Source organism: Tiliqua scincoides, chromosome 9 (genome assembly GCF_035046505.1).
Source record: "Tiliqua scincoides isolate rTilSci1 chromosome 9, rTilSci1.hap2, whole genome shotgun sequence".
NCBI classification, from domain to species: domain Eukaryota; kingdom Metazoa; phylum Chordata; class Lepidosauria; order Squamata; family Scincidae; genus Tiliqua; species Tiliqua scincoides.
Window position 1 is genome coordinate 48489250 of NC_089829.1, and position 26687 is coordinate 48515936.

Consider the following 26687-nt stretch of genomic DNA (forward strand, 5'->3'; position numbering starts at 1 on the left):
CTATTTCCCATCTGTACCAATTGCCAGTTTACTTCCAAGCTCAGTTCAAGGTGTCTGTTGGCATCCCACCAACAACAGAAGTGTAGTTGGTATGAGTGTGTTAGTGTTGTGTTTCCTCGTGCCGCTTTATAGGTTCATAACTCAACTGGATTTTGAGCATGGGTCTTTAGGCTGAACATTCCAACTATTGCACCAAGCGGTTGCTGCTGCTCTTCTTGGGAACCAGTTCCGTGGCCCACATTCTCTGGGAGATTTCTTCTCATGATCATTCCCTGCGTGGTTTAGTAGCCATGGAAAACATCCTCCAAGGCACTTTCTATCAGGGTTGTTTCCGTAAATGAGGGAGGAACAAGAACAGCACTGGAGTACTTGATAAAGTACTCAATATTTATTAAAATGTCTACCTCCTACCTACCTGTTTACCTCCTTTCTTACCCCATTAAAGGGATAATCAAGATGACCTGATTATTTCAAATACAATTTTAAAGCAAATAACCTGAAAATTTGCACCAAAGCAAAACTGCATAGAAACAGCACAGTTAATCTGAAGTCTTTTAAATGATGGCAGTGATGGAGCCAACTGAGCCCTGCTGAGGTTACTCGATACTTTCACAGTGTGGCTAGGAAAGGTTCTGTCTCACATTCCAGATCAACTGCTGTTGTTGGCAGGTTGCCAGGCTGGTTTTCTCAAGTGATAAAGGCAGTGTGTCAGCAAGTTTCTGTGGGAGGAAGACAGGCCTTCACATATCTAGGTCCCAAGCCCTGTGGGCTTTATAGGTAATAACAGGCGCCTTGAACTGAGCTTGGAAGTAAACTGGTAATCGGTACAGATGGGAAATAACTGGAATGACATACTCTAACCAGCACGCCCCAAATGACAGTCTGACCACAGCATTCATTACCAACGGAAGCTCCTGGACCAGGGATGACAAACATAAGGCCTGTGAACCAAATGCAGTTTATCCGACCCCTGTTATAATTGGACTCTCCCGGCTTGATATCTGGGCTCTCTTATATCCTGAAAATAGGAACAACATTTGCACATTTTATATTCTGTCCTTTGGAGCGAATGAGTTTCTATGTGAGAACAAAGTGCTTATTTCTGGCCATCTTCTGCTTGATGATATCACTTACTGCTTAATGATGTCACCTTCAGCCCTCAGCAGGCACCATAAATGCTAACTTCAGCCCTCTGGATGAAATGAGTTTGGCATCCCTTTCTGGGCTGTCTTCAAGGACAGCCTCATGCAGAGAGCATTACAGTAGTTCAGACATGAAGTGACTAAGGTGTGAGTTACTGAGACCCGATCTCAGTAACTCACAGCTTGGTCACTTCATGTTTGAACTACTGTAATGCATTTGTCAGGAAGGGCTGTAGGGCTGTAAATGTCACCCCAGCTGAAGCTGGGCTATAGCCGTTCCCTGAACATTTAGGAGCAAGGTCAGGACTGGGACCCTCCCAGACTGCAGACTTTTTGTTGCAGTCATATCCCAAGTTATCTCAGGTATGATTGCCCTGTATTCCCAGGTGATCTCTATGTACATTGGATTCTTGTCAGTGGGTTCTATATCTTCAGGGGAGCAAATGCTAGTGAACTATTGAAGGAAACACCATGCTGAACCAGATGGGTATTTTTTCTGAACCAGTAGGGGGTTTTCTTATAATGTTCAAGTACACTGATAGTGGTTGATTGCATAAATTGGTATTGGTAAGACTACAACAAAAGTTATATATTGGCAACCTTCAGTCTCGAAAGACTATGGTATCGCGCTCTGAAAGGTGGTTCTGGCACAGCGTCTAGTGTGGCTGAAAAGGCCAATCCGGGAGTGACAATCCCTTCCACACCGGGAGCAAGTGCAGTCTGTCCCTGGTCTGCCTCCCTGGCTATGGGCCTTCCTTCTTTGCCTCAGACTGTTGGCCAAGTGTCTCTTCAAACTGGGAAAGGCCATGCTGCATAGCCTGCCTCCAAGCAGGCCGCTCAGAGGCCAGGGTTTCCAACTTGTTGAGGTCCATTCCTAAGGCCTTCAGATCCCTCTTGCAGATGTCCTTGTATCACAGCTGTGGTCTACCTGTAGGGCGCTTTCCTTGCACGAGTTCTCCATAGAGGAGATCCTTTGGGATCCGGCCATCATCCATTCTCACGACATGACCGAGCCAACGCAGGCGTCTCTGTTTCAGCAGTGTATACACACTGGGTATTCCAGCTCGTTCCAGGACTGTGTTGTTTGGAACTTTGTCCTGCCAGGTGATACCGAGAATGCGTCGGAGGCAGCGCATGTGGAAAGCGTTCAGTTTCCTCTCCTGTTGTGAGCGAAGAGTCCATGACTCGCTGCAGTACAGAAGTGTACTCAGGACGCAAGCTCTGTAGACCTGGATCTTGGTATGTTCCATCAGCTTCTTGTTGGATCAGACTCTCTTTGTGAGTCTGGAAAACGTGGTAGCTGCTTTACCGACGTGTTTGTTTAGCTCGGTATCGAGAGAATGAGTGTCGGAGATCGTTGAGCCAAGGTACACAAAGTCATGGACAACCTCCAGTTCATGCGCAGAGATTGTAATGCTGGGAGGTGAGTCCACATCCTGAACCATGACCTGTGTTTTCTTTAAGCTGATTGTCAGTCCAAAATCTTGGCAGGCCTTGCTAAAACGATCCATGAGCTGCTGGAGATCTTTGGCAGAGTGGGCAGTGACAGCTGCATTGTCGGCAAAGAGGAAGTCACGCAGACATTTCAGCTGGACTTTGGACTTTGCTCTCAGTCTGGAGAGGTTGAAGAGCTTTCCGTCAGATCTGGTCCGGAGATAGATGCCTTCTGTTGCAGTTCCAAAGGCCTGCTTCAGCATGACAGCGAAGAAGATCCCAAACAAGGTTGGTGCAAGAACACAGCCCTGCTTCATGCCACTTCGGATGTCAAAGGGCTCTGATGTGGAGCCATCGAAGACAACAGTGCCCTTCATGTCCTTGTGGAAAGATCTGATGATGCTGAGGAGCCTGGGTGGACATCCGATCTTGGGGAGAATCTTGAAGAGGCCGTCCCTGCTGACCAGGTCGAAAGCCTTCGTGAGATCTATGAAGGCTATAAAGAGTGGCTGTCGTTGTTCCCTGCATTTCTCCTGCAGTTGTCTAAGGGAGAATACCATATCAGTGGTGGACCTGTTGGCTCGGAATCCGCACTGCGATTCTGGATAGACGCTCTCTGCAAGTATCTGGAGCCTCTTTAGTGCAACTCGGGCAAACAACTTTCCTACAACGCTAAGGAGAGAGATGCCACGGTAGTTGTTGCAGTCACCACTGTCACCTTTGTTCTTGTACAGCGTGATGTTGTTTGCATCCCTCATGTCTTGAGGTACTCCACCTTCTCTCCAGCAGAGACAGAGGATTTCATGCAGCTCAGTGACGATGATCTCTTTGCAGCACTTTAGGACTTCAGCAGGGATGCTGTCTTTTCCTGGTGCCTTGCCAAAGGCAAGGGAGTCCAGGGCCACGTGAAGTTCTTCTAGGGTTGGTTCACTGTCAAGCTCCTCCAACACAGGCAGACACTCAATGTTGTTCAGCGCTTCTTCGGTGATTACATTATCTCTATCAAGATAATTTGTTCTAATTATCAAGGAATTACAACAAATTCCTATCAAAATTCTATCAAGATTAATTTGTTGTAATTATCAAGGAATTACAACAAAAGTAATTCCTTGACAAATCTGTAACCAATACGAAGAGCACATTTTGCAGTTCTGGATAAGGTTGACTTTAGACCTGTTATGCCCAAGACACACTAACTGCTTGTTTCCAGTCTTCTCTCCTGTCGCTCAACTGAACTGCATTCTTGTGGGCCATATGCACTTCCTGTAAGGCACTTTCCCAATGTACCCGCCCCAGCTCCCGAGAGCTGCTTTTTATGTCTCTAGACTAGAGCCATCCACATTGATAGTGTGTTAGAATGAAATAAATTGTGTCTTTGTGGGGGAGGGGCTAGGGCAGCAATGCAATCCCCAGATCACATTGCTAAGGGGGAGCGAAGGGGGTGCTTTTGACTTAGGTTATCCGCAGCGCTCCCTGAGGCTTGGAATGTTGAGAAACAGCAGAAGCAAAGCATCTCCTACAAAATGGAAGTGCTTTGTGCCCGCTTTTTCTGAACGTTCTAAGCCTCAGGAACGTTCCAAGCGGGGAGGGCTGCGCAGGGCTCCCCACACCTCCTGCAGCCTGCTGCAGCCCTGCCTGCATAACGTGAATGAAAAGCGCTCCCCATACGGAAGTGATCCTGGGGATTGCTTCCCTGCCTATCCCCTTCCCCCGCCACTTAAAGGAACGGGGGAACCTTTACACGAAATGGTGGGTCGCGATCCACCAGTTTGAGAACCACTGCTCTAGTAGACTCAGACCCATATTGGAGGCATTTGAGAGTTATTTTCTCTAGAGCTAAGAATATCTGGTCAGGGGCTCTTTAGCAGTATGTCTTTAAAAATGCATCTTTGATATAATCTTATTTTTGTCAGGTCTTTTTCTCTCTGAGTCTATGCAGAGGGGAGTGAGTTAGAAATCCAATAAATGAAAGGCTTTTGATTGGAATAGCTAATTTGCAATGGGTTGTCACAGTTGCTGCACTTTGGAATAAACTAGCATTTTATTTAAACATATAATCCGCATCCCCAAATATGTCCTTTTTGCTCTGTTTGTGCAATTCTCTGGCTGACTGTTGGGGGCAAAGGGAGCTGCAGCGCCATGGCTAATGAGTACTGTCTGTTTTTCTGGGGGTGTGGAGTCATTCACATTTTGTAAAATGCTTCATTACGGCCTTGTAGCCTGCATATTTGCAGTTACGTCTATAAATACTTTGGTGCTTCCTATTTTCCTTTATGACAGAGGTGGGTGAGGAAGGGTGGGAATGGGAGAGGGACAACGCCCTTTTCTCGATCCTTCTCTGGGTTTTCTGCACTGTGATGGTGGTGCCATCACCTGACTCCTGGAAGAGAGTGGCCTGACTTGACTCATTGGGTGGCTGACTTTCTTAGCATGTTTCCTTCTCTGCTCTTTTGCATCCCCCCCCCTCCCCGGTAATTGTGCAGCTGCTGAATTCTTCTTGGTGCCAATGACTGGCATGGGTTGGTATATCACACACAGTCTTTTGGCTTGGTGATTATTCCTTTGGTGTCTGAAAATCATTTTCTGTGATGCATTTTTCTCCTTTTGTATATGATGTAGTCACATACTGGTTATTCAAGATACACCTATGAATTTATCAAATGTGAATGTAAACTGCTCAGCAATAATAGATGTGTTGGAGTTGTGTCACATCTGAATTTGACTTGTGTATGCCTGAAATGTAAGTGAGTGTGAAAGTTTTTCTATGTAAATGAAATTTTGCTGGGTGGTGAATTTGAGTAGCTGCACTGAAATCTAACCCTTAAATGACCAGAAATACTTTCACCCAATAGAGAATACATGTTTTCTGCTAGTGAACAAAGGTGCCAATCAGTCCACCAGTTGTCACTGCATAACTGTGACTGTAGACATTTTTCCAGGGTCTTCTGTGAGTCTAAGATGGCAGAAGAGCTTTGTTACATGATCTTGAGCTGCCCCCTACTTCAGCCTGATGTTATGTGCAAATTCATGCCGCCCTGTTAGGAGAATAGCTTTGCAAACTGGTTTTGTAATCTGTGGCCACAGCCCTGCATCTCCACTGCTGCAAATGCATTTTCCACACTAACCAAACATGACAGCTGAAATCATTATTAACCATGCAAGATGTCGGAAGTCATCAAAAATTCACATCAGAGCAATTGCAGTGGCGGCAGCGGGGGGGGGGGGAAGAGCTAGAATCTTTGCTTGCATCTCGTCTCTTCCTTTCTTTCTCCCCTCTCCCCATCTGTAAATATTACATGGTACATTCCGTTAACAATAAAATATCCTTCTGTAACCTATAAACACTCCCTTCAGGAACTGGCTTCACAGGAGTGCTGTCCTTGGTAGGGAATGGCCCTGAACAAATGCCGGAGATGCTTTGCTGGCAGTGGAGACAGCTGCTTTCTCATTGTCTTGCCAGGGTCTTTGCTGTCTCAGCCGTCTCGGGGCTTGCAGGGTTTTTTTCCTTGAGAAGAAAAACTGCGAGCATTGGCAGAGGAGAGTATAGCTGCCAAAGCTAAATCCTAGGCATTTAAAGTGTTGTGGCTCCAGCGAACTCATACCAGGTTTGTAACCTAAATTATGTGATCCACAGGTTAGGAGTGTCCTAATGTTTTTGGCGGGGTTAATGTATATTTAAAATAAAGCTCCATATGGAAGAGTCCAGCCATTATCTTGCCTTAGCTATGGAAGATATTAGCTTTGGGTAAGATTTACATTTACTTTACTTTACATTTGCAGAAAGAGAATGTTGAAAATGATCAAACAGCCAATCTTAGAGTTTTGCTTCTGCTAATTTTTGTTTTCTTCTCAATAGCTGTAGGGTGGGGCATATGGTGTCTGCTTTAAAAGACTTCAAGTTAGTTGCCTTTTCTGAGAACTCAATTTCCTGCTTTTTCATTTTTTAAATTAAATCTTAGTAAAAATGAGGAGCGTTGACCTTCTGAGATGCACTATACTTGCCTTTGAAAACATATTCCCATCCTTGGGAAATGGGTTTTTCACATATAAGAATCTGTGACATGGATTTATTAAGTTGTGCTAGAAATCTGTACATATATAAGCCTTTTTTAAAGGACCGTGTTTCATGATTTCCTGAATTCATTTGTGAGAGGTGATCGGAGAAGCCTTCATTTTGAGGGAGATGTCACTAAAAGATAGTTTGTACTTATATTTCATATTGAATGGTTTCCTAGTTTTAAAAGAAAATCACTTTTTCTTCCAGTAGTAACTGCAAAGGCATAGAACTGATAAGAGCTGATGGTCAGTCACCTTTTCTCTTGCCACTCTAGGTTGCAAGGGAATACTCAGAAATTCACGACCATGTAAAGTAACTGAGAGAATAGACTGGTTGGTATGTGCATGGCAGCTTATGGCTGTGCTTGGATCAAAGGAACGCCTGTGATTTGGCTTCTTCCTTATTCTATCATTCTGCCTTTATAGAGAGACCGTGTTAAGGAAATGTTCCTGTTGTGTTGAGAGCAGTTTAGAAATAGCCTAAGCTGGAAATTCCCCTCATTTGAATGTGAAGGATTTTTATTCTGTAAGCCGCCTTGAGTGCCTTCAAGTGTGGGGGAACAGTGGGGTATAGATTCTTCAAATAAATAAGGGGCAGACTTGAATGCCTGTCGTAGCACTTTCCCCTTCTTCTGAGGGGAAATGCCATGACTGAGCAGGTGTTGCTCAGGGCGACATTTCTTGACCAAACAGTATGTATGCAGAGTGTGCATTTATGCAGAGCCTGGCATAAAGTGGCATTGCCCATAGGCCAGAGAGAACAGACAATGGGGTGTGTGTGTCAGGATGGAGAGACTCATTGCCACTGTCTCTACATGGGCTTGCTTCAATTATTCCTGCAGTTTAGCAAGTATTATTGCAAATTATTTTCCTTTGTCTGAAGTGGGTGGGAGCCAGAATTCAAACTGAGCTCTGCAAATGATGAATGTACGGAAGAAATTCCTGAACCTCTTGTTATAGCGACTAGCTCTACTGTAAAAATCATATCATAATCTTTGGGCTGCGGTTGTGTGTGAGTGAATGAAATGTTTAGGTGTTATAGTGTATCATTTATATACTATAGAGGAAGACTTAGGGTCTTTTTTCTGTGTTTGCATTTTAAACAAGAGTGTGGAGATGCATATGCTGAAGGGGAAAAATGGACACCTTTTCTCTTCTGTGTGTCTTTACCATGTCATTCTGCTGGTCAAAGTGTAAAAAAGTTTAAATTAGGGATTTTATTATAGTAGTAATGTTTACTTATATAAAACCTATATATTTGGTAGGCAGTGGATAATCTTTTTAAGTTGGACTTGATAAAGTGGACATATAATAGTAAATAATTTATATAGAATTGCTTTATGTAGTGCAGCAATGTGCTAATTTCTATTACATACATTTAATAACTATCTGAATAATGGAATGTGTTTAAGGAAACACACCAATATAAGTGTATCATTTTTTAAAGCCCAGGTAGTCTAAAAAAATTCAACACCTTAATGAGATGTTTTAATTGTGGGGTGGGAGGGTCAAGAGCAATTCCTCCCCCCCCCCCATGGAAATAGTATTTTATTTTAAGGATGCTCAAAACTATTAACAAACCAAACCTTTTCATCACTACAGTTGCAACAATGGGCTATGTAAATTGGATTAATTTTCATGGATGATTTTGTCTATGTGAAGCATGAAATAACTATTCAAAAGGGACTCTTGGAGTTTCACGTATGTTGATCCTTCCGATATCCCTGGTTTTTCTTGTATCTGAATAAGCACAGCATTTTAATGGATTCTGCTTCTTTGTTGCCTGTCTCACGCACACCAATTTAATAAAATGGTTTAAACTTTGAAAGTTTTTGACAAAGCCCCCTCTCTTCCCTTCACATTGTCATAAGGGATGTTCAGGGTATGGTATTGTCAAAGTGCCGCAGTGAGTGAGCCCTGCTGTGTCCTGGTTCTGCATCTTGCATCTTCATTTAACTTGGTTATCATATTTCGATGCAATACACTGGGAGCTTTCTTGGAACCAGGCGTTGCCCTGCCGGTGGGCGTTGGTGTGTGCAGATGCTGAGCAGTTGAAGCGTGGAGGGTGGTGATGTCGAGGCTTGCAACTCTGCCTTTTCTCAGAGAACAGCAGGATCCCTAGTGTTTCCAGGGAAAGAACCACAAGCAGGTACGTGGGGTCATTGGCGGACAGGAGAAACACAACCTTTAAAATCATTTTAATATTGGGGAGACTTGCAAGTTTAGACACGCTACTACTCTGGGGAGTGAAATGCAGATAGCAAAGAAACCTTTTTAAAACCTTCCTTTCAGATGCATGCACTAGATTTATTGTAGATGCTGCAAAGCCCTTAGCATCATTTACAGTGGTGCAAAGAATTAAGCATGTTGGTAGAATCCATCTATGGAGAATGCTTCTAAAAAACTGCAGATAAGCATTCCTTTCTGGGAGCTGGAGGAGCTGGATGTATAAGAGGGAGATGGCATTTGAATGGAAATGGCATGTTTAAGACGGAGGAATTGCCTAAGGAACAGAGTAGGAGGACAGAGGATCTGTTATGGTGTAAATTGCTGGGTGGCTGCCTCAGTAATATAGGTGGTGTGGTATGTTTGGATTTTTTAAGTGGCATTCCAGGACAGCTGTATAATAATCTGAGGGGGAGGGGCAATTCATTGATACAATCCCATTGAAGCCCATGGTTCTGCACTGTGGTCAGATCAATTATGCAGTGGATCTTTATCGGCTAATTTGTGGGAACTGTCTAGCATTTACAGTGTGACAAATGTAGAAATTGGGTTTTTTGTGCAACTGCTAAAGTGCAATTCTGTCTCCAGCTTTGCCATTGGAGGTGAATGTAATGGAGAGTGAAATATGCTGACCTCTCAATCTCTGTGTTTAATTTTTGAATGCACTTTTCTTTAGGCTAAGTTTTTTTCACTTGGCAATAGCTAGTGAGAACTCTGCCTGTCTTCGTTCCTGCTGGGAATTGCCCTCTTTCACTTCTTTTATTCCTGCAGTGCTGATCCGTTTCCAGTGATTTCTCAATTTCCAACCTATACTCGAGTGTTGAGAATTAAGGCGGGGTTTGTGGGGTATCGGAGTTGTGCCTTTCTGCCCTTTTGGAACCGCAAACCCAGCAGAAGTAGAAACGAAAAAGATCCAAGTGCACTTCATAATTCGTTTTTAATATTGTCTAGATTACTTTGAGGGTGTTTGAAAAGAGCATTTATATCCAGTCTTTTTAAAACATGTATATGTGTAAGGACAGTACTAAAATGGCAGCAAAAGCTATAAAATGGCGTCATGAGGAAAAATTGGTTAAACAGCCTTATTTAGGGCGTTCCCCCTGCTCATTCTGAGAAAGATACTTTTTCTCAGGCATGCGTATTGCCAGTTATTATGGACGTTTTAATATCCTTTCAAGAATCAGAAATGGGTTTTATTCCTTTAAAAGAAGATACATATTCAATTGAAAAATGAATCTGGGAAAGTCTCAGATATAATAATTAAAATTTGTCTGCCTTTTAGTACAACATTTTTTCCATTCTACCTATGAACATGTTCTTATTGAAATGCCTTTATCCCTCAGCTTTAGAAGAAAATGCTAGCTTTCTTCCAGCAGCAGTCTTTGGTCCCCAGAAGCTTGGGCTGTGGTTCCTACTTGTTAATTTAACAATGGGAAAAAATCTCAAGGGAAGTGCACTCTGGCTTTTGGGCAGGCTTGTTATTGTGGGTGTGCGTTTTGTGGAAAGTATTATTTTGTGCCCATTTTCAGGATCTTTGCCTTAACACAAAGGAATGGACTCCAGTATTTTCATAGATGCTCTGTGTCTAGCTCCTTGAATGCAGTGCGTGTGCATTTGTTTAAATATTTATATCCCACCCTGTTATTCCAAACAGGACCCTCGCAGCCACTTAACAACCAACATAGAATCATAAAACTTCTAAACAGTGATTAACCACAAAATAGCAGCAACACCCAACAAGTTATGTGGTTCTGGGTGCTTCTAGCTATGTGTCCATTGGCTTCACAATATGCAGTTGTCTGTGTAGATAGTCTGGAATTGGAGTATGAATCTACAAGTATCTGTTTGTGTGAAATAGATTCATCGTCCTCATCCAAGCCATAGATTATAACCATTTCTGAGCAAAACTATGCAGCAAGCATTAGCAATTAGCTCTATAGCTATTGACTGCATTCCAACCAGAAATTTCTGGCCAAACAGCAGTGACTGCAAATAGAATAGCATTGTGGTAATAAGTTTCATTCCTGATAGTAGGTGTTCCAGTGTTCTGCTGAACAGACCACCGTTTAGCCCTCTCAGTGATGAATTAGGACAAATATGTGGAAGAAGGTCTGCATAACAAGGACTTCTAGCTGGTAGTGGGGGAGATCCAACTGTTCCTTCTGCAGGTTCCAAGTCTCAAACTGCGCAATATATTTGTATTTCTCCCTCAAGAAATGTCGTATTGATTGAAATCTAAGAACAGCAAAGCCCCATTCCCAAAAATGGGAACTGAAGCTATAGGAGGTGTATGAAAGAGCAATCCAAGGCATATCTACTTAGAAGTAGGCTGTAGTGAGTTTAATGGTACTTGCTCCCATGTAAGTATGCATAGGACTGCAGCTTAATGGGCAGCGCAATCCTATCTTGTGCTGGAACAGGCAGACTAGGAGGCCCGCGCTGTACCAGTGCAAGATTGGGGCCAGAAGTGGCTCAGATGGAGGCAAGGGGAAACTCTTTTCCTTACCCCCGGGTAAACCACCATGGGCGCAATGGGTCTTCTCGGATTTGTACCACCTCAGGAGGCGGCATAAGTCCAAGGAGAATGAAGCAGCTTGAAGCCACTCCGTGCTGCTTGAGGAACGGGGTTGGAATTCAGCATAGCAACCGGGTCTCAGCCCCGCCTCCTGTTCCCTGCCTGCTCCCGCCCTCCACCCGCCCTCCCCTCGCACCGGAACACCTCCCTTCTGCCTCCGTCCTGCCCCCCCGACCCCTGCATCGGCCGAGCTTGGTTGACACAACCCTCCCTCCCAAGTCAGCACAGAGGGTGGATGCAGCCTCTGCGGGCTGGTGCTCATCCCGTGTCAGCCCAGCCAATTGCTGAGGAACATTTGAAACCCTCCTGGGTCGGCGCAGGGGACTGAACGAAAGTCAGGATTGAGTCCTTAATCTTTTGAGTTACTCTCATATTGACATACATCATCCTTTGCAAGAATATTACACTGGTATCTAAGCTTTTTAAAAATAATTTTATTGTTTTGGAGGGATAGAGTAAGCTCCCATTGATAGATCTAACCAGAACTTTAGTATGTTCTCAGGTCCCATTGTTGTACCATGTTTGTAGATGGTGTTTAAAAAAGAAAAAGAAAATGGGAGTTTGCTTACTGTTAAGAAAGCATCAATACATTGACATGTAAATTAATTCTACTGAAATTAATAGCAAGTACAGTTAAATATGATGCCTTGGATAAAAACTCAATTTTGCTTTCGGGATGAATGAGGTCGGAAATTTTAGGGAGTATACAAAGTATATCTTTATAGTAGTTTCAGAAAGTGAAGGTAAAATGTCTGCCCGCACCATGGCTGGTGCTGGAACACTCACATAGAAATGGAGGCCAGTGGCTTGTAAGATTAGTTCCGCTTCCCTTTTTTGCTTGCTATTTTCTGCTTGCTTGTGACTTCCTGGAGCACATGCAATTCCAGGTGCCTTTATCTGTCAGGGCCAAACTCACCAGGACCGCTGGCTCCATTTGCTTTGCAATCCATACTCCTTGGCTGATGCATGCTTTTTAGGGATCTGTGTTTAACCCGTTTTTGCCCAGCCCACAGGTATACACATTTGATTCCTGTGGCGTATATGCAACGTTGGGCAGAAATGGCTTATAGTAGCATTAAATAGAGAGCCCTTGACATGTCTCCTATTGTACCTGAATGGTTCTTCTTAAACACTCTATATGAGATAAACCCCACTGTGTCTTGCCGCTGTGTAGTTTCTGCTCATTTCAGTGGGGCTCGTGAAGGTCTTGGAGGAACAAGTTCTGCTGAACTGAATGGAGATGGCGCAGCAGTCGTACTTGTCTACAGTAAGACAGCTCATTACATTTACCTCCAGGTGAGCATTTCTGCTTAGAGACTTACTAGCTCACATTGTACTCTAGGATGCTCTCATTCCTCAGACTGTTGCTTTTTAAATTTTCCCTCCTTGTTCCGCGCTTCTGTTCATTTTTCGACAAAAGGATTTTTCGACTGCTGTCACAATTGCTCCAACATGTTGACTAACAGCTGACTCAAGCATTGGAACTCTGCAGTTCATTGTTTTGTTACTGCTTAGGAAATGGTACTCCTATACACATTGATTTACGGTTTTCTGTACATTCGCAAGTGCGCAATGTTCCACACAAACTTGGAATGGGTTGTTTGGGATGTAGCACCAAACAATGGCTTAATAAAGTCGCTCCAGTTAAACCCAAGTGCAGTCTGGTGTCTTCTTTGGGGATGGGGAAATGCGAGGGTAAATAGAATGCCAGATGCAGGGGAGTGGCAGCGAGATGCAAGCATCTTGTGTGCTCCCTGAGGCATCTGGCAGGCTGCTGTGAGATACAGGAAGCTGGGCTCTTATGGTTTTAAGAATGAGCCTTCAAGGAGTCTTGGGCTTGTGCACGCCCTCTTTTCCTTATGTTCTTTCCCATATGTAGCAATTCCCTTTTTCTTTTCATTTCCTGGTTGGTGGCAAACCATTCTTTATCATTTTGTCTGAACCACCAACTATTCAGGTGTATGCTGCTTAGCAACCATTCGTTTAACCACGGACCGCATATATGACGGTGGTTAAAGCTCAATAAAGATGTTCTTAATGAGGCAAGCACATCTCCCTAGCCTGCAGCAGAGTGTCTGTTTACACAACAGAGAGTTCAATGCAAAGAAGAGGCAGTCTATCTCCAGTGGCCTGTGCAACCAGTTAGTGTCTGGCAGGGAATGTCTGTTTACACAACAAAGACAATAGATTGAACTGAATGTTCACTTAATGACCTAATCACATAACAATGGGGATAGGAGAATGTATCCCCATCATTAAGTGGCGCACATCTGTGATTTGTTCTTGCCCTGCAAAGAGGGGTTGGAAACAGCAGTTTCTAAACTTGGTTTAAAGGCTAAGGGTGCAATCCTATCTTGTGCTGGAACAGGCAATCCAGGAGGCTTGTGCTGTATGCAGCATGAGATAGGGCTGCAAAGTGGCTCAGCGGAAGGTAAGGGAAAACTCTCCCCCTTACCCCTGGGTAAACCTCTGCAGCCCCTATGGGTCTCCTCGGACCTGTGCCGCCTCAGGAGGTAGCACAAGTCCAAAGAGAGCAGAGCTGCTTAGAGCCACTCTACGCTGCTCGGGAATGGGGGTTGGAATCCAGCATAACGGCTGGATCCCAGCCCTGCCTACTACTTCCTGCCCACCTCCCCCCAGAACCGCCCTCCGCCCCGCACCCCAGAACGCCTCCTCCCTGCCCACCCCAGAGCCTTGCATCGGCCAAACTTGGCTGACAAAAGATTGGCCCTGAAAATTGCTTTGAAGGCTGGATTCAGCCTCCATGTGCCAGTGCTCCTGTGTGCACTGGCACAACTTGCTCTCAGGGAGGTGCAAACGTGCTTTACGGCGCATTTGCAACTCTCCTAGGCTAACGCAAGGGACTTGCGCCAGCCTAACTCATTGTTAGGATTGTGCTGCACATCTGCTTTGGTCAGAATGGCAAACTATGGTTTTCATCTAATTGAGAAGTGAGAAAAGACTCACTGTGCAAGAGTCTGAGAGAGGGTGCAAGCCTGGAGCACTTTAAGGTTTGTTCTTGGAGCACCAAATCATGGTCTGGAATTCATCTGAACCAGTCAAGTATCAAAACCTCTACAATTTCATTACAGTCTCTAGGGTTGTTTGCATGCTGTGTTGTAGAAACATAAGGTGACAGTTCCTGATTTTTCCCCTAGTTTTTGCCCTTTTTCTCACCTTTGGACCTTTTCATCTGCTAGAGGGCTTCTGTATGGAGTTCAGCTTCTTGAAGGCTCTGCTGAGGCAGTCCAGGGAGCAGCTGTTACTGCCCTTTTGTCTGTTGTTGACCTCAATCTTCCCCAACTGAGCACTGACAGGACCTGGCTTTGAATAATCTCACTGAACCATGAAACCCACATCTTTCACCAAGAATAGGATTTCAAGTGGCTCAGGTGACCTGAAGTATATAATTCCGAAGGTAAAACCTGGTTAACGCCCACAGGTTATAAAAAGCGGGTTTGTGTAGCCCCCTCTGTGCATGTGCCCTGGTTTGACACCAGGAGCATCTTCGCTTAGTCTGACCAAGGATGGGTGCAAGGAGCAAGATGAGTATGTCGGTTGAGGAAATTACCCAGAAAAGTCATTGGTTCTATTTTCAACTTGCTTTTTAATATTGGTGCCATCCTTTGCCCAACCCATTCCACCCAAACCACCCTCTGTCATTCTCTGATTGCTCAGCTGCCTTATTTTACCTGATTACTTTGTCCATGTTATTTGGGTGGTGTTCTTCTTTTTAATAAACTAAACTAATTTTATTAAATTATTTTAATCTGCCTGTTCACTTGGGAGAGAATTGGTTTCCCTGTCTTTCCAAATTGCCGGTCCTCAATATGATCTTGTTTTTAAGGGAATTCCTGGGGGTTTTGGAGCTCTCCATTCTTGTGGGATGGAGATTTCTCCAAGGCATTCTCCTCCTGTCTGGTTTCCAGTAGCCTTGGGTGGAGGCAGCAAGAACTAGCACCCCAATTCAGCCCCAGTTTCAGGGCAAGCCAGTCTGGGAGTGGGTGTCGGTTCCTAAGTGCTGCTCCCATTGGTCCTAACTTCCACAACTATGTGCATACATGTTTTAGACTGAGTGACTGTATATGCATTCATTTTAAAAGTTCACAGAGGTACTGGTCCCCTCAGATGTAACGAACTGATCACGTGTGACTGGAACATTGAACAAATGAACAACTATACACACATACAGATCATCTATCCACACAGATTGTTGAATACAATTTGTGAATAGAGCTATTTTAACTCCTGGAGTCCTGGAGGGAGAGTCTTCACTAACATGAAGGCTGGTCCCAAGCATGTTGCCATCTGTAAGTGGCAGTGCCTGCAGGATTCAGAGGGCATGCCCCAGTATCCTTGGCAGAGTGCCGAAACTTCAGAGGCACTCTGGGATTGTTTTCTGCTTCATTGAGGTCCCTGAAAATACTGCCTGCTTGTGTGGTTGGGCCAGTTCTGCTGAGAGTTCTTGTTCAACTCTTGTTCAACTCTGCTGAGAGTTGACAGCCTAGCTCCCTACTTCTTAGCTTCTGCTCTGTATTGCCCCATAAAGAATTGCTCCTCTCCAACTTAGTTTGAGTTATTATTAACAGTATTTATATACCGCTTTTTAACTAAAAGTTCACAAAGCGGTTTACAGAGAAAAATCAAATAACTAAATGACTCCCTGTCCCAAAAGGGCTCACAATCTAAAAAGATACAAATGAATACCAGCAGACAGCCACTAGAACAGGCAGTGCTGGGGTGAGGTGGGCCAGTTACTCTTCCCCTGCTAAAAAAAGGAGCACCCACTTGAAAAAGTGCCTCTTACCCAATTAGCAGGGGTTAAGCAGGAGTTCTACATGAACCAGAATGCTGCAGTCAGAGGCTGTATCCAATCACAGTTGGCTATTCAGAGCCCTGAGGCTAAAAATAAGATACTATATCTGCCAATTACCCTGGGAAAGAGCTCAGCTCCTGCAGTTGGCAAGTGTATGTAAATATAGGGAAATAAAGGTTTAAGGGTATTTTTTCTGGGTTTTAGTACAAAATAATTATCATTTCTTTCTAGATCTTTTTTAAATGTCTGGTAACCTAGATGGGTCCCGATAGAGTGTTGTTTTAAAAAAGCGGGTCCTGGTACTAACATTGCCCTAAACAAAATGAAACTCCACTTGATCCAAGACTGACTTCCCTGTACTAGCAGGATCCAAGTTGGCTGTTGTGCTGCTGGCAGAAGCAGTGCTGTTCAGCGGAACTAGAGTTATTTTGCATGCCAAAGAGATTGACAAGGCATACCAGCAGGTAGCATGTAGTAAGAGGAGTTTTAAAGCATTTTCCAGGGAAGCGAGCCAGTTTTACTGCTTTTCATTCTGCTGAATGATGCCATTGCTTTGGTTGTGTCCTTCCCCACGCCCACTTTTTGAAAGTACTGTTGTCTTCAGAAAGCTGCATGTTCCTGTATCTTAAAAAGTGCACAAAAGTAATGCATCTGTTTTCAGTCGGTGTTCTAGAATTGCTTCTGAAGAACAGGCTTTGAAATAGTTCGAACCCCTTAAGATCTCCATGGGATACTGGGAAGGAGGCAGAGCCTACAACCAGGGGTGGACTCTCAAGTGGTGAAAATGCTGGTTTTTCACAATGCATGTTAATTCACGTCGTGGATATCACTGACTGAGACCCGACTTGCAATTCCGGGCCAGTGACTTGGAAACGAGTCACGACTCGTATTGACTCAAGTAACAACTCACTTTTTGTGTGTGCTTGTGACTGGTTTTTGTGTGTGTGTGTGTGTGTGTTTGCGTGCCTCCTTTTTCTTGTTTACTGCTTCTGCAGACCTCATAGCTGATCTGGAAACCAACATTTCGAAGGACGGCAGCAGCAGTTATGGTGGGAAGAGGGTAGGTTGGTTCCAGGAGGCAGGGTTGGGGTGGGGCGCTTAAGAATTTTTTCGGCTGCATGAGAAGGTGGCTCGCCTGACTTGTGCCTCGACTCGTTTCCTTTAATGCCTCGCAACTCAAGTCAAAATGACTCTATAAGTGGCTCAGGCTGAGTTGCAACAGCCATGCGCTGTGACTCGTGAGTCAGTTCAGGGGGTTGGCAGCTTGGGCTCAGTGACTGGAGTACATGCCTGCCCACAGCCAGTTGTGATGCCCTGCATGTCAAGGCAGAGTTGACCCATGTAGCAGAGTCCAGGGTCTTGACATGTTTCTCCATTGGCCTACAGGTAGGTGATGCTGCTTTAGAATGCTCCCCTGTGCGCATAGAAGACTAGCACATGGCGAGAATGATGCTAGCTCAGAAAGTGCTGGATCTCTCTTTGCTGCGCGTTAATGTAGCAGATGCGACTCTCTTTTCTACAGTCTGAAGTGGTCCTCCCATCCCAGCACTCTGCCACCTCATTCTCATAAGGGGCAGACCAGACCTGAATGACAGGCAGACGCCTGTGGAAAGGCGTTCTGATTGGCCACTCCCACTCCCTTTCATGGAACTCTTTTAATCTGGGCATCTGATGAAACTCGAGCAGCTTTCAGAAAAAAGACAGAAGCCTTTGCTTTTAGGGCAGAAGCAGGAAGACTCTGTTAATGTGGTTTTCTTTTGAACAGTTTTTAGTGGGTTTCAAGTTTGAATCAGCGTAATTGGTAGATTAATAAACTTCATGTTATTTGGTTAATTGAGAAGGGCAGTAATTCTTCACCCATTGGAGATGCTACTTAAGGGCCTGTTTTTTATCCTGCTTTTAGTGTTGACTTAATAATAAAGAGAAAATACTGGAGTAGGCATTGTCTCCATAACAGTACATAATAGCTTCTGCTTATTAAACTGTTAGTATTAATTTTATACTTATTAATTGTGTTATTATTTTTATTAATTTTATACTTCTCTGGGAAGGAAGTCTGGCATTCCTGCTGCTGGGATGCCCCTCCTCCTGGGAGGCAGGACTGGGACCTTGATTGATGGATACTCCTCCCACGTCGGGGGGCACCCCTCTGATCCCCAGTTCCAGTCCTGCCTTCCAGGATCTAGGACAGACCTTAGTCGTGCTCCTGCACAACTCTCACCCTTTTTCCTTGGATCGCTTCGGGGGGGTGGTAATCTTGTGCCCCCCCAGCCCTTCCACTCTCAGGCTCTGGTCCAGAATATCAAAGAGTCTGCTGCGTTTAAGGTTTGGTGATAAGAACATTTATTAAATTTAACTTACTAATTAAATGCTGATGATTAATCAACTAAAATTATTTAATCTGATGACAGCCTTTGGGTTTAGTCTAAGTTTTAAAAAGTTGGATCTTTGGAAACAAGGATGATTAAAAGCCCAATAATGGATATGCTCCCCTCCCATCAGGATATTTTCATGCATCCTGTGAAGTGTGGTTATAAGGAGGTCTCCCAGAAGTATTGTTGAGACCCAGACCTTCTGGTTGCATATGGCAAAATGCACCAAGGCATACAGGCAGTGAGGTAGAATGGCACAAGCCCCATGGCAAAGGAATGACTTTTATGCAAGGGCTAGAGTCAGGATACATAATTAATCAGACATGATTAAAAATCTAGCAATCACAGTCAGTGTCAGGTGATCTTTAATATTTGTCCCAGTCTTTTTTACCATTGGTTCTGCTCAGTTGCTTTGTGTCATACTGATATAAAATGTCTTGTTTGTACAGCTGGACCTTCGTTATCAGTGAGCATTTCATACCTGGACCCCTCGTGGATACAGAATTCCGCACAACCTCCATGGGCCTCAAAAAGGTTCCCGTGAAAGTGTTGGAAGGTGAAACTGGAAGTCATCTTCCAGTGCTTTTGGAGGTCTCAGAAAGTGCTCCGGAGGTCCTAGAAAGGCACTTCTGGTTTTCAACAGAAAACCAGAAGTGCCCTTCTAGGGCCTCCGGAAGCCTCAGAAGAGCCTCCGGAGGCGACCTGAGTACAGTTCTGGTTATCTCTGGAAGGTTCAGTTTGGGCCAGTTGTGCCAAATGCACGGATCAAAAATCCGTGGCTAAGTAGGCTCAAGCTGTACTTGAATTTGGCAAAAGATTGACCTTTATGTGTGATTTAATCATTCTTAGATGCTCTTACTTTCTTCTGAGTTTTCTCGTAGCTTGTAGCACTACATTTTCTTGAGTAACCAAACCCGTTTTTCGTATAGGGCTGGTTCAGGTATCATGTCAATCAGGAAATGAAACCGTGGATTCTGGCCACATCCCTTAGCCTCAGGAATATGCACCTCTCCTTTCCGTATACACTCAGATGGAGGAACTATTCCACTTTCAGTCATGGTTGATAAGAAACCAGAATTGGCTGTTATGTGAACCAGCCAATCCTAGCTTGTTCTAATCACAGTTTTCCAAACAAACTGCTGTCTGAATCCAGGGTCAGATCTTGGTTACAGATTGTGGTTTGTTTGGAAAGTAGTGTTTAGAACAAGCCAGACCGGTCAGTTTGCATATAACAGTTGATGCCATGATATTACAAACTGTGATCAGGAGTAGAATTATTCCTCCCGTTGCATGCAATCAATCAATCAATCAACAGTATTTATATACCGCTTTTCAACTAAAAGTTCACAAAGCGGTTTACAGAGAAAAATCAAATAACGTAAATGGCTCCCTGTCCCAAAAGGGCTCACAATCTAAAAAGATGCAAATGAATACCAGCAGACTGCCACTAGAACAGACAGTGCTGGGGTGAGGTGGGCCAATTACTCTCCCCCTGCTAAAAAAAGGAGCACCCACTTGAAAAAGTGCCTCTTACCCAATTAGCAGGGGTAAAAGGGGTAAAATGCAGAATGGGGAGGGGCATGCATTCTTGAGGCTAGGGTACGTGGTGCAATTTGATGGTTTAACCCTGATTTCAAGAGACATCTGAGCCATATTTTTTCTTAATACTTTGTTTCTGAACTCAAATTGCTTTTGAGGGATGCCCAGGCTTTTGAGGGATGCCCAGGCACAAAACACTTGTACCATTTTTTTAGTGTGAAGTGCTCACCTGCCTTCTCCATTTTTAAGATTCTAAGAAGTAGGGCCCCAGTTCTTTTCTTGATTGTTGCTCATGTGTGCGCAAGTGACAAGCCATGAAAGGTGTGTACAGTTCACAACTGTTGTGTGATGTGTGCATTAATTCAAAATCATTTTCACGTGCAATGTATTCCCTACGTAATGCATGAAGCAGTTATCAAATGGGCCTTCCTACAACACTCTTTCTCATTCTGGCTGTAGTGAGAATTTGTCTAAGCTTTTGAAGACATGCCCTTCCTTTCTGGGTTTTCCATTTACTGCAACATCCCAGAAAACAGAATTGTCAGCCATATTAAGGCCTGCATTGAAGATGCAAGCCCTGCCCCTTGAAGATATAAACAAGAATGCAGTCTGTGCCGAGGAAATCATTATTCGCTGCTTCAAGTAAATTCTATCCTTAGTTGGTAGATTTTGTTTGGAATCTGGTAGCTAAGTGTTTTGCAGAATTTTGAGGTCAGTACAGCTCAAAAGGGAAAAGGAGGCGGCGAAAAGTGTAAGCTAAAGAGGATCATGTGAATTATACATTTTGCAGGAAGTACCTGCACAAGGAATAGAATGTTTGCCTTCAAATATTGGAGCTGTTGTAGGTACTGTTTGTGAGGTTTCCAGTCTACATAAACAGCCTTGCAGTCTAGACCTTTGCTTTGGAAATGCCAAGATTCTTACAACTCTGGTCAGTGTCAAAGTCACCATCAAAAAAGAGGTTTGGCTTCCAAATCCATACCCATTAGAGGAAGCAACAGCTGTTTGTTTATTTGCATGTAACTTCTCAATCACACTGTTCTCCAAGTTGGTTTATTCAGCAAAACAACTTGTAAAAGATGGCTGTAAGCCTCTTGGAATTCACCAAGTCAGTTAGCAAATGCAGCACCCTGGCGATTTTTAGAAATGAGCAAAACACCTTCTGTATTGGGAGCGCTTGTCTACTCAAGGATTCAAAGGACGTGTGGTAGATGGTTAAATGATCTCTGCACATTGACACATTTCTACTTTCCTGCTTGGGCAGCACACCCATTCTCCAGTGGGATCTCCATGTCTGTCTTAGTCCTAACAAGTGGGTAGCTCCTTTCTCTCAGGTAGGCAGGCCAGAGTTCGCTAGTTCGAGGTCGCTAGTAACCAGGTCGCTAGTTCGAGGCCACCGGCACCGTGCGACCTTGGAGCAGCTGACAAGCTGAGCCGAGCAATTCCATCTGCTCTGAGCGTGGGAGGATGGAGGCCAGAATGTGAAGCCAGATCGGAATGAAACACCTGAATGTAGTGGTTCTTGAAAGAAAGAACCTTCTTTCAATTGTAAAAATTCCTACGGGGATTTAATCAGCCTGCCTATGTAAACCGCCTTGAATAAAGTCTTGAATAAAGACCAAGAAAGGCGGTATATAAATACCTGTTATTATTATTATTATTATTTATTATCCCCTGGGCCAGGTACAGGGCACGGTCCCTCCAGTACCTGCTGCTGCCTTTCCAGGACTTCATCGTCTCTCAAAGGAGCAAGCGTGTCAGACTGGACCCCCTCACTCACAAGGGCCTTCGCTGGTGGACGCGGCCACACAGTTTGGACCAGGGCTTGCCCATCCAGATACACCACAGAGCCATCCTGTTCACGGACGCGAGTCTCCAGGGATGGGGGGCCCACACCCCTGAGGAGGTAGTCCAGGGTCACTGGTCCCCAAGCGAGAGGACGGCTCCCCTCAACCTGCAAGAGCTGAAGATCATTTGACCAGCCCTGCTGGCCCCCCCCCCCCCCAACTCAGAGGTCAGGACATACTAGTGTACACCAACAACATTGCAGCAAGGGCCTACGTAAACCGTCAAGGGGGCACCAGGTCAGCAGCCCTGCAGATGGAGGCACGCAGGCTGATGCTGTGGGTGGAAAAGAACCTCAGCTCCATGAGAGCCAAGCACATCGTCGGACTGGAAAACACAGCAGTGGACTGGCTGAGTTGCCAGGACCTCGACCATTCAGAATAGAAGCTCCATCCGCAGGTCTTTGCTTGGATCAACAGTCAGCTCGGTCCGATGACCATAGATCTGTTCGCCAGCAGCCACAACCACCAGCTGCTGAGGTCCAGAGTCAGAGGGGATGGATGCACTTCACCAACGGTGGCCCCGAGGGGTAACGTATGCCTTTCCCCCCCCCCCCACAAAGCTCCTTCAGAGGATCCTCACGAAGGTCAGGCTAGAGCAGGCCAAAGTCCTCCTCATAGCACCAGACTGGCCCCGCCGACCCTGGTACCCGGACCTGCGGGAGTTTGCCATCTCCCCACCCATTCCCCTTCCCCAGCGCCCGGACCTTGTGTCACAGGCCCCAGTCCTTCATCCACAGATAGCCAAACTCTATCTAGCTGCCTGGACATTGTGCGAAAGAGACTAGCCAGGTCAGGCTACTCCCCCGCCGTCCTGGCTACTCTTCTCTCCGACTGGAGAGGATCCACCAACTGGGTGTACAACGGAACCTGGAGGGTCCTAAACAATTGGTGCCAATCCCTAAATCTTGACCCAGAGAGGATTAGGGTCAAGGATTTCCTGAGCTTCCTCCAGGCAGGCCTCGACAACAGCATCAGCACCGCCACCCTTAAGAGGCAGGTCTCAGCGGCTGCCTCCATTCTGGGGTCCCCCAAGGGAAGGGCCCTTGCGTCACACCCACACGTTAGAAAATTCCTCAAGGGAGTGAGTCTCCTCAACCCGCCACCCGTGACCAGGGCTCCCACGTGGGACCTGACACTGGTGCTGAGGGCGTTGATGAGGCCTCCTTTCGAACCGATAGCGACATGCTCGCTAAAGCTACTGTCGCAGAAGACCGCCTTCCTGGTGGGTGTAGCTTCCGAAAGAAGGGTGTCAGAGCTGGCAGCCCTCTCCATAGCCAAGGAACTCTGCCAGGTCCAGGAGGACAGGATCGACCTCTGCACCGACTCTACCTTCGTACCCAAGGTGAACTCCCTGTTTCACCGCTTGCAGGAGGTGGTGCTACCCACCTTCTGCCCCAGCCCTTCTCATCCCAGAGAGTGGGAATGGCATGCCCTCGACGTGCGTAGGGCGGTGAGCTTTTATCTCTCAGGACCTCAGCCCACCGGCGTTCAGAGGCACTATTCATTTCATTCCAACCCAGTGACCAAGGCAGGAAGTTGTCTCCCTCCACCATTTCTAGATGGGTTAGAGAGGCCATAGCCGAGGCATACAGGGCCTCTGGCAAGGACCCCCCTAGGGGCATAGTGGCCCACTCCCTTGGGGGGGCTGCCACCTCAGCTGCATTCAGGGCTCACCCCTCCCTGGAGGCGGTGTGCAGGGCAGCTACCAGGAGCTCGACTAACACCTTCGTCAAGCACTACAAGATCGACGCTTTCGCCTCTGGGGATGTAGCCTTCGCAAGGCGCGTCCTCCAGAGCGTGGCACTATAGGTTACGGCAGCTCCCATCCTTGAGGAGCACTGCTTAGGCACATCTCATTTGTTAGGACTAAGACGGACACGGAGATCCCGCTGGAGAACGGGGAGATTTGTACTTACCGTGAATCCCCCTTCTCAGGGGTCTCCATGTCCAGATTAGTCCGCCTGCCCTTGCAGCCGTAACAAAAAAAGAGAAAAGAAACAGAGGAGAAGCAGATATATATTGAACACCAGAACTGTAAGGTCAGGGGGGCGCAGTACAGCGCATAGTAGCTATAGAATTAGGGTAAGGCCTCCTGGGCCCATTCTGCACTCATCCCCCGAGCTAACACGCAAAGCCGCACGTGACTTCAGACAACCGCCACTACAGTGCATCCGGAGGGACACGAAACACCTGGCATCGGGGCGGGGCTCTGCCAGCTCGGATATTCTGGGGAGTCCTGGCAGCCCCTCCCCTCAGGAGTAACAAAAGACTCTCCGCCTACCTGAGAGGGAGGAGCTACCCACTTGTTAGGACTAATTTGGACATGGAGACCATGAAAAGGGGGGTTCACGGTAAGTACAAATCTCCCAGTTCTCAACTATGGAAGACAGATTTTGTCCTCATTGTAACAGTGTCCTCAAGAACAATGCATTCAATAGGAATTCAACCCTAGGAACTGAGGGACATTCCATTCCTCTCCTGTGGCTGAGAGTTGCTGGAGAGAGCCATGGTGGAGGGCAGGCTGTCTTTCAGCATTATAGATCTTATTGAGGAACTCTGGATAAGCTACTGAAGAATCTCAGTGTTTCCTGGAACAGAGTTTAAAATGTGACAAATCAAATAGCTGTGGCATTTGACAGAAGGAATTATCACCAGTTTGCCCCAGTCTTTCCACTAGTAAGTATCCTCATTTTTCAGACTTGTACATAATGAGGTGCAGAGATTATTTGTGATTTGGGGCTTAATCCTAACCCTATACAAGTTGAGTTTTGTTATTTGTGAAAGCAAATCAATTTAAAAAACAAAATCCCTTTGTTGGTGATTTAAAAATAGCGTTGCTGACCCTTGTGATGTTAAGACAGAGTCATTAGGCAAACCATCCCTCAATCAGTCTCTCTCCAGGCCAGCCAATGACCCCTCCCTTCACCCAGAGCCAAGTGACCTTTCTTTCATGTGCTCAGGGGGAAGGTTGGGGTCACTTTGCCTTGGACTGAAGCAGGAGAGAGAATGATTGATAGATCAGCAGCCTGTCTTCTCTCCCTCCCTCTCATTAAGGAGACGATTGTTAAAGGACTGACTGTGATTTTAAAGGGATGCATTTTTCCCCTACTCCAGGGATCAGCACATTCCTTCTTATTTGCAGTGGCCTTTCGTGTTGAATCAAATCCATGTATAAAAAATCCGTGTATAACAAGGTTGCACCTGTACATCCCTTCCTGTTTTTAACAACCTATTGTGGTCAGGCAGTCTGATCTTAGACAAGCTTTCATCCCTAAGACTGAGAGAGGAAGCAGATGCTGGTCCCACTGCTAAGACCTCATAGAAGCTGGATATTTTTGCTACGAGTCCATGTATATATAAAAATAAAAATTGGGAGTGAGGGGTTGTTAACATACATCATTTTCACATGGAGCTTAATGACATCTTTCATTTTTCTACTCAAGGAAATTGACATTTCACTTGGTGGACAGGGGAGAAAGTTGTCTGCACTTGTCAGAGCTTAAACCAGCTGTGTAACATTTGGTGCATGTAGCTTGAAACATCAACCTGATTTTCAGCTGAAGCAGAACTTCTTTTTCTTCCAACAGGGATTCCTGAAGAATGAAAAAGATAATGCTTTGCTGTCTGCTATCGAGGAGTCCAGGAAACGGGTAAGCTTCAGACAGGTGTTTAGAAGATGGGGGTGGAGCCAGCCATGGAGGTTTCTTCATCAGAGTGTGACAAGTGTAATAAATAGAATTCATTGGGCTGAATTCATGTTGACGTGTTATAAAAGGACGGGTATCTGATCATGCCTTTCTTTGTAAGCACCAGATGTCTCTCTCACTCTGGAGTCTTTAAAACTCAGACATGAGCCAAAACCCTTGCAGATCAATCTCTGAGTGCAAAGGTGTGGGTGATGGCAGGGGGTATGCATATAGGATGTGTGCAAAAGAACCAATGCCATAGAGTTTGGGCCATTCCAGACCCAATGGAAACATTTTTCTGTTTCAGATATTTCAAATATTGTGTGAGAGGGAGGAGGAGGAGAGACAGATCATCATGTTGATGATCCCTTACTATCACCCAGCTCCATAAATTTCAAGTTAAGATTCAGGTTCATAAAGTTCATAGAGTGTATGTTGAAGAGGGTCCCCTGGAACCTAACCCCATTTTTCCCGTAAGCTCAATGATTCAGTATTTGCTAATTCGGATATTCACTAAGTTTTCCAGGAACCTAACCCTTGCGGATAACAGGAACTAACTGTGTTATACAATATTATAATAATAACATAGTCTTTACTGGACATGAGGAGAGACAAAGGGCAATACGGGACACTAAGACCCCGCCCTTGACTACTCGAAATTTTCTTCTGACTTCTGAAATCCCAATAGATGTTGTCTAGGCAGAAACTTAAAAAAAAAACACCCTATAAAAAACCCCAAAGCTGACATGGTCAGGAAGCTGAATTTTGCTCTCAGAACCTCATTTTGCACTTTCTTCAGGTTCATGGCATATGTCTGGTTCTACACAAGGTGTAACTATAATACAATCAGGAGAAGAAATTAAAGATTATCCACTTCTCTTCAGTGTCAAATATTACTATCTTTTTTGTAATTCCTATCAATGTTTATTACCATCAATGATGACTAATATAGTACACAGCTGACCAAAATTTTTTGTTCTGAGGCATTATACTT

At 45.1% G+C, this 26687-nt stretch overlaps 1 protein-coding gene across 1 annotated transcript in view; it reads left to right on the forward strand.

Moving 5' to 3' along the window:
- Positions 1–26687, forward strand: part of NUP93 (nucleoporin 93) — a 102066-nt gene that overhangs the window by 26031 nt on the left and 49348 nt on the right. Inside the window, exon 3 of the mRNA XM_066637307.1 lies at positions 25595–25657. Coding sequence (XP_066493404.1) covers positions 25595–25657 — 63 coding nt within the window. The remainder of the gene's footprint in view (positions 1–25594; positions 25658–26687) is intronic.